This window comes from Xiphophorus couchianus, chromosome 15 (genome assembly GCF_001444195.1).
Source record: "Xiphophorus couchianus chromosome 15, X_couchianus-1.0, whole genome shotgun sequence".
In the NCBI taxonomy this organism is placed as follows: Eukaryota; Metazoa; Chordata; class Actinopteri; order Cyprinodontiformes; family Poeciliidae; genus Xiphophorus; species Xiphophorus couchianus.
In genome coordinates, this window is record NC_040242.1 from 15,330,136 (window position 1) to 15,341,646 (window position 11,511).

The 11,511-nt window shown below is 40.0% G+C and overlaps 1 protein-coding gene across 1 annotated transcript; it reads right to left on the bottom strand.

Moving 5' to 3' along the window:
• Positions 1 to 6,590: 6,590 nt before the first annotated feature.
• On the bottom strand, positions 6,591 to 10,991 carry mgat2 (alpha-1,6-mannosyl-glycoprotein 2-beta-N-acetylglucosaminyltransferase). The gene is made up of 2 exons (XM_028040664.1): positions 10,836 to 10,991; positions 6,591 to 8,391 (listed from the first exon to the last, which is right to left on the bottom strand). The coding sequence occupies exon 2, from the start codon at positions 8,149 to 8,151 to the stop codon at positions 6,730 to 6,732; it is 1,422 nt and encodes a 473-aa protein (XP_027896465.1). The 5' UTR covers positions 8,152 to 8,391; positions 10,836 to 10,991; the 3' UTR covers positions 6,591 to 6,729.
• Positions 10,992 to 11,511: the final 520 nt, after the last annotated feature.

Consider the following 11,511-nt stretch of genomic DNA (forward strand, 5'->3'; position numbering starts at 1 on the left):
CATTTTAATGCTACATCAAGCTCCAGGGCAGAGTGCAGACTGTGCAAAGTCAGCATTTCCTATCGTGCAGGCTCGACAAACAACCTGCACAGGCACATGCGGACATCACACGCATCGGTATTGCTATAGCATTGTTATGCGGCATTTTTACTCATCATAAGTGCTTAACAATGTCAATAATGAAACAAAATATTATAAAATTAGGTTTAAGCTATTAATTAATTAATAATGTCAAAAATATATATGGGGAGCCGTTTGGGAGCCGAAAGAGCCGGCTCTCCACAGTAAGAAGAGCCATTAGAGCCGCATCTCGAAAAGGAGCCGAAAATCCCATCACTGCTGCTTTTAGCCTTTTCTGAAGAATGTGCGCTAACCCAGAGTCATAAAGATGAAGAATATCCTCCTCTTCCTCTTGTCCGTGGGATATTTCCGCCCAAAGTTCTGACTGACAGGAAACTAGCAACACTTCCTCTTATTTTTCACTTTAAATGAAGGTACTAACTTAAAGTGAACCAAACTACAGCGCCCCTAGTGGGTACTATGGGTAGCAACCTACAAACAGCATAAATAATGGAATGGGCATTTACACCCCATTTTAACAGCTTGAACAGTAACAGAGCATGTTCACAAAGAGATATTTCAGAGAAGTGCTAAAGACTAAAGATGCATACCAACAACTTTCAATGTTTTGTTTGGGTGGCACCCTTATATACTGCTGCTAAACTCGGAGTTGCTCAGTGAGGTCCATCTTTCCCAGTCAGAATTTCAATTTCAGGCTCTTGCTTTTTTTTTTTTTTTTTTTACAAGAACACACCATTCTTTTGCCAATCACCTCTGATCAACCCCGCTTGTATGTGTTCAAGAATAGAGATAAGAATTTTAATTTATGACATATCCATTATTTTCTAGTCATATCATTTTAATCTTAATGTTTATTGGGAAACATCTGGCTGTACGCTGTCTGCCCTCTCCTGTGGTGTCAAGTCGATTAAGGAAATTTCTGCATAATTTGTACATCGAAAGGGAAACACCTGCAGATCCCTCTGTTTCTGTGCAGAAGAAGGTGCTCTTAAACCAGCTTAGAAGAAAAGGAAAATCCTTTCAGTTAGAGTGCAGCCGTAATGTAATTATGCAGTATTTCAATAAAAGCTCGTTGTAGACATTCAATTAAAATCTCTGGAAACTATGTTACTTTCCATGAAGGTGAACAATGCAATTGTGTTCGATTGTAAGAGCGACACCCTGGCCTCAGGTGTAATGCCTCAGTAACACAATTTAGAAACACTTACTAGTCTCAGGGGATATGCTTTACTATTTAAGTGCATTAAATTCAGGACTATCCGTGCAAGCAGCATTTTAAATACAGTGACCTAATAGAATATTTTTGCAGAGTGGTTTTAGAAAACCACTCTGCAGGGGTAGACCTTTAAAAACAACCTAGTGCACTACATCATGTCTCACTTTACTTTTGTTTTTAGTTTTAATCAAAAGCAGAAAAAATCTGATTAGGTGAAGGTTCACCTTTCAGAAGATGTTCTAAGCATCTCACTGCATGTTCGTCACACTGCCGTTACACAGATCTGAGCCAGCCTCACTTCCCTAGAGAGTCCTGTTATCCTTCAAGGAGCACATGTGCGGTTAAAAATGAAGGCATTTTCTTTTCTGAGACATGTCCTCCCAGCAAGTGGTATTTTGTTTTGCTCAATAGATGGCAGCAATGCTCAGAGAAGACTCCAGCACTTTTCCAACCAGAAAAATCACTGTCTCCGTACATTATGTTGTCGTCTCCATTTCTTCCTTTCTCTTCATTCTGCATTCTCACAGCTTCAGCTTTATTTTGTATTCCAAACGAATAATAATACAAAAACCACCACTCCTCCATAATTCATGAGTCACTTTTTGAGGAAGCAGGAGCTCTCGTCCCTCTAAATACGGCAGCCCGTGACAGGAGAGGTGTGGGGAGTGTGATTAGCAGGTCGGATTGATTCAGTCATCCTGTCAGGGAGCTGCTAAACGACTCTGACTGACTTCCTGAGCTCCTATACGGACTGCTCTCATCCGTGCCGAGCAGGTATCAATCAGAAGGGCTGATCCCTTAAATAAACAAACAGAATCGAATGGAGTTTTTTTATTTTTTATTTTCCTGCCCAGCTCTCCTGTCAGACACTTTTTAACTGGCTATATACAAACCAGGTCACTTTTTCTCCTGGGAATTTATGTAGCAGCTGAGCCATACTTCCCAGTCCTAGTCAGAAAAGTATCTCATTATTACCAAGCATAACAAAAAAAAGATATTGGAACCATTCACTTGCAGGTGATCCAGAACGCTGCTCCTTGCGTTCTCACTAAAACCAGGAAGATAGATCACATAACACCAGTTTTAAAGTCCCTCCACTGGCTCCCTGTAGCTCAAAGAATAGACTTTAAAATACTGTTGTTAGTTTACAAATCACTGAACGGCTCAGCACCACAATACATGAAAGATCTGCTGTTGTTGTATCAACCTTCCAGACCCTTCAGGTCTTCTGGTTCTGGTTCTGCTCTGCATCCCCAGAACCAAACAAGGAGAAGCAGCTTTCAGCTTCTATGCACCACAAATTTGGAACAAACTTCCAGAAAACTGTAAAACAGCTGAAACACTGAGTGCCTTTACATCTCGACTAAAACCCCACCTGTTTAGAATTGTATTTGAAACATAATCAATTACAAAATTAATGATGGCGCTTGACTTAATGTAGTGTTTTGATTGTTGATTCCATGTTGCATGGCTTTGTGTTTTTGTGTTTGTTATGATGTAAAGCACTTTGAAATGCCTTGCTGCTGAAATGTGCTATACAAATAAAATTTGATTTGAACGATTGATTGATTGTAACTGTATAGTTTTGTTTCCATTAGTAAACAATTTTTTTCTAAAATAAACATCTGAAGTCAAATGAATACATGAATTCCTTTTGAATTACAATTATTCAACATCAATATAACACTCATCCTCACGAGCAGCTCGTGAAATCTTCTGGCCAGAACGGTGCATGTTCAGGGAAACGGGCCAGGCCTCATTGCGACTTTGATCAGATGAGACAGTTCAGTGTCCTCGGCTGCTCAGATTGTTAAAATGGCCTCTGTCTGTTTATGTAACATGTGTGTACTAAGGCTCATAAATAATGAATGAATTGTAAAAAGCAGATGTTAATGTGTTGGTATGACTTGACAGCAAGGTAACCCGTGAAGTAAAGGTGATGTAACCGAGTTAGCAAAATGTCATTGTCAATTGCATTAATAAATGTGAAATATTGCATTGTTACACAATTATCTGAAATGTGCAGGGGTTTTCGGAGCTACCCACCAAAAGGAGGAATTTAGCGGCTTAATGCTCTACATCTATAAGTTGTGTGCTGCCGGGGCGCCTGTAGATCTTTAGAATGAGGCTATTAGTGGGTTGTAATGATGTACATGCTTTCTGCTTTTACTTTACTGTAGGCAAGAACAAATAGGTCTGTGGCTATCTCTGCAGGGCATTCAGAGGAAGCAGCGCGGTGTAATTCCTAACGGCTCCGACATCAGCTAACCATCGGTCATCACATGAGGAGCAAAGTGCCACATCCTCCATTCTTATTTCTGTTCTGAGCCAGCCATCTTCCCTTGAGGTGCAGGCCCAGTTATTGAGTCTCTCCGCCATGAGAGCAGCTGCACAATATGCCAGTCCCATGACCTGAGCACCGCAGCGCCGTGTCAGGAATTAAAGTTCACGCGCAGGAAATGAACTGGGGCTTCTGTGGAGATCCCTCGGTATGCAGGAGTCCTTTGTTAGGCCTCATCATTGTTGAGGTTTTAAACAGATGTTCAACTGAGCAACGGTGTTGGATTAAGAGTGCAACATCAAGTTTAGGCAATGCTGAAAATGGGACCACCAGGTGAACTGTCGTATGACCTGGCTACACGAATAACCAGCTTCAATTAAATAAATAAAATTTAAAAAAAATAGCAGGCAGGATGGAGAGATACATGTTGCTGAGTTGAGGAGGAGGGGGAAAAAAATAATCAATGCAGCCTAGAGGCCAGCAAGCTCTGGTCCAAGTGGAAACCGTCAATACAGACGCACTTAAAATGGAAATGCATCTTCAATAACAACAAAAGGGACAAGAAAGTAGCACGAGTGCCAGGGGACCCCTCTGGTTATACCTGCGCTTATCGGGGGAAAAAAACAAAAATCTCTGCAGAGACGCAGAGGTCTGAACTTCCATGTTCCCTCTGTAGGAATCAAGACAGTGATGCATTGCAACAAAACGAAACAATGCCCTGCAGGCTGCAGTCCTTGGCAGCAGCTCCCAGGCTGGGCTTTTTCTGTCAAAGTTTGCTGGACTGGAAAAAAAAAAGTTCCCATTTCTGCTTATACCTTAAACAGAAATAGACATTTCTGTTTAAGGTATAAACAGAATATACCTTAATCAGAAATAGACATTTCTGTTTAAGGTATAAACAGAATATACCTTAAACAGAAATAGACATTTCTGTTTAAGGTATAAACAGAATATACCTTAAACAGAAATAGACATTTCTGTTTAAGGTATAAACAGAATATACCTTAATCAGAAATAGACATTTCTGTTTAAGGTATAAACAGAATATACCTTAAACAGAAATAGACATTTCTGTTTAAGGTATAAACAGAATATACCTTAAACAGAAATAGACATTTCTGTTTAAGGTATAAACAGAATATACCTTAAACAGAAATAGACATTTCTGTTTAAGGTATAAACAGAATATACCTTAAACAGAAATAGACATTTCTGTTTAAGGTATAAACAGAATATACCTTAAACAGAAATAGACATTTCTGTTTAAGGTATAAACAGAATATACCTTAAACAGAAATAGACATTTCTGTTTAAGGTATAAACAGAATATACCTTAAACAGAAATAGACATTTCTGTTTAAGGTATAAACAGAATATACCTTAATCAGAAATAGACATTTCTGTTTAAGGTATAAATTGCTTAAACAGAAATGTTTAAGCATGTAAAAATTTAGCTTGTAAAAACCCCATCATAGGGTATGTTCGCAGTGGTATTCTCAGTAAGACTCTAGACTCTAAATGGAGCAAGGTGTCTAACTTAGCACATCTGATCTCAGTAAATTTACCTGCTATAAATACCTTCAAATTAATCATGTGTGCACAGCAGGATTGTGAACACCAGAGGATTACCCGCTTTATGAGTACCCTGATGAGACAGGGCTTCAGTTCCTAATTATGTTTCTATTTAAAAATGGGCTACATTTTGCTTTGCGTAATAAAATGTATTCCGATCTCAACCTTTTAAAAGGATAGGTCAGAGTTTCTGGAATAAAGTTCCATTAAGGGGTTATTAGGTTGTATCTAAAGTATATCACTGTTGATATGGCAAACACCCAGGGTGGCATGGCTTGCAGGGAATTTGTCAGCTGTGGGCCCAAATTTTTAAAAATTAAATTGGAACAGGTACATTGTTTAGTGCAAAGTCTAGGCAGAGTTGCCTAGACTGTAGATGGCAACTTGCTACAACCGTCCCAAAGGTTGTTGTCAGATTTCCAGCTTCACATTCGACACTTAAATACATGAACTTTTTTAAAAACATTTAATCTAGATTGGAGTCAATTACCTTTAAATTGAGACAAGTCAAACCAGAACTGGATTGGTTTACACATTAGTTTTGTTTAGCTGTTATACTGTTTCCAATGCTTTTTTTTTTTTTTTTGCCATAAGGACCACTTCAGATACAATATAGATACTGGTCAAACCTGGACTAACCCTTAACAACAATAGAAAAGTATTTAGGATTTTCATGATTACAAATTGCTTTCATGAAAGGTCTCTTTTGGCTTACTTACTTTTGCAGGCTATTGAACCAATAACTTGCGCAAATCTACTTTACCCGAACAATAGCATCGAGTGTTTGTAGTTCTTAATAACTTTTAAGAAACCTTTGTTGGCCTTGTAAGAGTAAAGGGTGCGTTTAAGCAGAAAACCATTGATGGAAGGGCTAGCACTGCTTTGCATCTGTTTTTTGTAAATCCAAATTCTCCCAACGGCTAACGATACAAGAGAGCGAGAGACGGCAGAGAGCGAAATGGTTTTAAGACTTGTCTTAAAACACTAATATACAGAATATATAAAGCTTTTCTGGAATAAATGTTTAAAAGAAAAAAAAAGAAATGTAACAAGCAAAAAATGTATTTATAGGAGTTTAGGTTAACTCTACTGATGCTTTTTACTGTGATATCAGGCACTGAAACTCATGTTCCAAGCTTCATACATAAGAAGCACTTTCTACATTGATTTCCCAGAAACAAAACAGCCTTTGCATAAACCGCTGTTGTTTTTGTGGTTTGAGTTGTTGTGGACACTTTGGCTTTTGCTCCTCAAGACCAACTAATCACAATTTATGAAAAAAAGAGGCCAACCAAGTCATCTAACACAGGTAAAATATTATTTGTTCATGACCTTTGAACAGAAGCTCACAATAAAAGAACTTTTACTCTAGCTGATATTCTTTAGCGCAACATGGGTATCAACAACAGAGCCCAGATGTTCATGAAAAGAAGCCAAAAATTCAACATTCGTCTTTATTTGGAACAATCCAAGAAAACAGTCCAATAAAACAGGCAATATGGAGAGTAGTCCATAAAGATTTACTTTTTTATATATAGGATGCAAAAGAGAAAAGAATACATAATCGTAGCAATTAAGGTCACTGTAATCGAACATAACTCTTGCAGAGTTCATGATCCCTGATGTCTCCCCAGCCCCCATTTTTCACATGCGGGGCCACTCCTCCGGCGCCGTTAGCCGGCAGTCTCTTTGTGATCAGGAGGTTTTTGGGGAACAGCTGGTTCCCGCTGCTCTGTAGGATGTTTTCGATCTTTGTCTTCTGGCTGATGGGCATGCAGGAGGCCTTCTTGTGGTGCATGCCGCAGTCCCCGGCGTGAAAGATCCTGGGCGCCTCGCTCACCATGACCTTCCAGTAGGAGGGCAAGCAGGCCACAGTCAGGTGCTGCAGGGACCAGTCCCAGTTGTAGTCGTCGTAAGTGCAGAACGTGTCGGTGCATTGGATGAGCTTGTGGTACGTCTCTCTGCTCAGAGCCATTCCCATGTTGTGCTCCGTCGACTTCCAGGCCTTCACCTCCACCTTGTTCGCTTTACTGGAGTAGCCGATGTGGCTGTAGCTCCCAAGGGACAGGATGTCGCAATCGGTGCACTGCTCCCTTCTGAGAGCTTTCATCAGCTTTAAAAGGTGGATAAAGTCTGGCGACAGATAGTGGTCTTCCTCTATGAGCAGAACCAGTCCTTGGTGGTCTTTGAGAGCTCTCACTCTGTCCCAGACGAAGTGCAGCTTCCACCACCAGTGGTGCTTGGTCTGGGAGAACTTTGCCTCGCGGTAGTGGCCGAAGGAGTCCGGGTACTCTGCATTGATGCATCCGAGTTTTAAGGCGTCTTTTTTGGGAATATCTCTTGGGCAGTCCCTAGGGTCGTTCCCCGGGAATTCTTGGGGGTAGAGCTGAATGCTGAACGGGAAGAAAATCTGAAGGACTTGACAGAAGTCAACAGAGGCCACCACTTTGTTTATCTCCGGAGACCAGTAGTCATGGCTGAATATCAGCAATATGCTCTCCACTCCCCTGGCCTTTCGCAGGCTATCCACCAACAGCTTCAGGTAGTCGGGTCGGTTGTGGACCTGAACTACCACGACCAGATCATCTTTCTGCCGAGTCTTGTACTTCTCTTCGTTTCTTATCGTCTGGTCAAAATTCAGCTGGAAGACGATACCGCGATAGACGAGAGTGGCGTTGTCCACCTCTGGCTTGTTAATTTTGGCTTTATCCTTTGCATTGTCCAGGTGCGTGCCGTTCACTTGGATAACGGGTGGCGGGACAGGTGCACGGCTAACTGCAGGAGTGGCTTGCAACTGGATGTGATTGTTGAGGCTGCCACTGCTGCTGCTGCTGCTGAGGCTGCTGCTCCTTTTCACAGCCTCAAATTCCTTGGGGAACTCCTTGGAGAATTGAAGAGTTATGTTCTTTTTTTGCCTTCCGCTGCTCCAAAAAGCTAGGCCACAGATAACAACCACCAGAGTCAGTATCACCACCTTCCTCTTGTAGATTCGGAATCTCATGGTAGAGAATCAGCCTCTTGCAAAAAAGGATAGAAATTCTGTACAAAAAAAAAACATAGAAACACAACCAAAATATAGTGGTGTGTTTTTCCACAGGTGAAAAAAAAGAGGCCCAGTGAGGCTAATTGTTGGCAAAAAAAGCTCTTAATGTAAACATTAATTCTTCTTGGAATGTCATAGATGGTTCATTAATATCCCATAAGGCATGTCGGCTGCAGGGAGGCAGTGAGCATGAGCCACCTGGATAATTAAAAAAAAGAAGAAAAAAAAGAAAACCTGAGTTATGAATGTTAAAATATTAATAAATACATAACACCATAGTTCAGCAAGATGTAGCACATATATTCTGACTGATGTTGAAGACGTTGAGTAAATTTTTCTATTAGATATTTTAGTATTTAAAACTATGTGTACATTAGGGAGGATTTGTTTGCTTTATTGTCAATCTGCCTAAGGGCTACAAATTTAAATTAGCTTCACTAAAAACTGGCATATAAGTGTATGTTATTTGCAATAACCCAGAAAAGACATTAAAATAATTGAAAAAAAACCCCCCACAAATAAAAATAAGAGGACATTAAATGTTCTGCACAACACGACACTTTACGTACAAAAAAATATACAAAAGTATGATTGTGGACTTGAAAATACTAAACAAAATTATACCATAAATAAGTAACTAACACAGAAACTGTTGCATAAAAAGTAACTTCACATTTGTGTTCCAAAGTGAACAACCCTCATTATTATTTTTTCATTGGAAAGTATATTTAACATTTCTGGATTTTAGGATGGCAATTTAAAGCAGGCTCGTTGGATTAATGTTCATTTGAAGACTTTTATTTTAAAGCTTATACAGGCCAGAAGGTTTGAAGTGAATGCTCTAGTGCTTCATTTCTCATTTCTAATGAACTCATCTTCAGGGTTTGTCGAGGTTTACATAAATGAATCATAATGTCCACATTGACGATTGTGAATTACAAAGTCGAAGCGCCCTGCCTTTTTTACTTTTTAAAATATGGTCAATTATAAAAGTTACATTATAAAAGACAATATAACTACATTACAAATAATAGAGTCAGCAGAAGCTGCTCTTGACAGTACTAATTCATAATTTAGTTTTTTTTTTTTTTTTCAAAGCCTGCAAGTCATTTTTAAAGCAACTTTCTGACACATTGAGGTTTTTGGATGCAGTGAGCCATAAAACAAAAAGTGCGCTGCATGTTTTTGATGTGTCTGGATTTTCGATTTTCGGAAGCCTGTTCTTCAGCGTTTGAAACATCCCAAGTCGAAAGGGATGTAATGTGGTGCATGCCATAGAGACAATAAATCAAATAAAACTGCCACTCATGCATACACATGGAAACTGTCCATAACACCGCAATCTTGTGCAGAATTTCAAGCCATGTGTGCTTTAATTTAATATGGCAGATAAACTATCCTTATACTAAATGTTTACTTTAAAAATACACACACTGACCTAATTCCATCTAAAAACAAAAACTCACTTCATGTCTAAGTATATCTTTAAAACTAGCTTATTCATTTATGGTCACAGAATGGATTGATTTTAGAGAAGAGCTGGTCCAGTCATGAGCTGCGTTATTATTGCGATGTTCTGACACATCCTCAACATCCCGGGAATTACCCAAGGATGCAGAAAAGACCCACAGTAAGAACGGAGGAAAGTTTGTCCAGGCTCATTTTTATCCTCTCCCCGTCAATTTACATTATTCAACTGAGATTGTGTGCACAGAAGGACGGTAATAGGATGAGATCAATGAATCATATTTTGCAAGAACAAAATATGATCATAACCCATTAGTAGACTTGCTGTAACAGCAATTATTTAATTTCAGGGAAACGCGCTCCATGTCTGCAAACGTATTCCTCCACCCCAGTTTCAATGATAAACCAACTTCACTTGGGTTATTATTGAATAAAACTCAAAGCTTTCTGCATTATAGTCTATCCTTAATTACATTATCGATATTGATTGGCCGTTTCTGCTCAGACCTGCAGAACAAACCTTCATATTTTATTGATTACTAAATGAATGATCTGTCAGCTCTGCATATCCTGCTCTGTCTGCCTGGAGCAAACGACTCAGAAGAAAACCCTTAAAGGCACAGGTCACAACCATGGAAAGCTTAATAATTTGTCAATTATTAATTGAAAAATTCTTCCAATTGTCAATTAATAATTGCACATGTTCTTATTTGGAGACCTGGCGCTTAAAGAGCATCATTTACTCCCGTATTTATTTTACAAATAGTTAAACTGCTTTTTTTTCCCTCCTCCACCTCCGTCTACTACATTTTTCAATGTGTCGGTTTTCTCCCACGGCTTAAAGCCTGTCGGTGTCTGTTAATTAGCCGCGGCTTGTCAGTGGCACACCGAGTCAGCAGCAGCAGCAGCAGCTCTGTTCGATCCTGCCATTATTTATAGGCAGAGCTAACTCCGCTAGCTGGCAGTAAATTCTCCCAGAGCCACTCCAGGCAGCAGAAGCCGCAGGTCCAGCTCGGCTCCGCTTTGACAGCGAGCATCCAGAAATGCTACTTCAATGCTAGCAACGGCTCCAGCTAGCAACTTCCAAGAGAAGAGCTCGTCGTCAACAACAACAGCAGCAGCAGCGGCGGCGCTGTAACAAACCGAGCACAAACAACAATGTTGCCCGCACTCACCGAAAAGACTGGACTGGTGCGCTCCTTTCACTGGGAGACATTAGAACGGCGGCTTCCCGTTCTGCATGGAAACGCAAATGACGGCTAGCTGTTCGAAAAAGAAAAAAAAAAAATCACAAATACAGGACCGCCGCCTCCCACTGTCCCACAATGCACTAGTTCTGGGGGGGAAAGAGGATGGTGGTGATGGTGGGTGGACGAAGAGGAAAGAATCGAGTGGGGGTGTATTTAAACCGCTTTTATCCAATACGGTTATAGTCTAAATATTTTCCTCTGACTGCTGCAGCTTCATTTAGCTCCTCTTTTCTCAGAATATCATTTTAAACATCGTTAAAATATGGCCACCGACTAATAAAACGACTATAATGACACTCCAGCGCATCCAAACATTGTTGAGGTGTTGTGAAAACATTTGTGTGAGACTCTTTAGGTCTCACACAAATGTGAGACTTCAATGCTCATTAGCTGGATATAAAAACAAGCTATTGAAAACTCATTCAGGGAGTAGCTGAGAGATGTCTGCGATTGTGCCCTGGGCACACAGACAGAATATTCTTTAGGTCTCACACAAATGTGAGACCTAAAGAGTTGTCTGAGGCCTTCAGAATAAAGATTAATGCCCTGTAAGGGATTTACATACAATACAGACCAAAAGTTTGGACACACCTTTCTAATT

Coding starts and splice junctions, on each gene's coding strand:
- mgat2 (XM_028040664.1), bottom strand. CDS start 8,151: ATGAGATTCCGAATCTACAAGAGGAAGGTGGTGATACTGACTCTGGTG.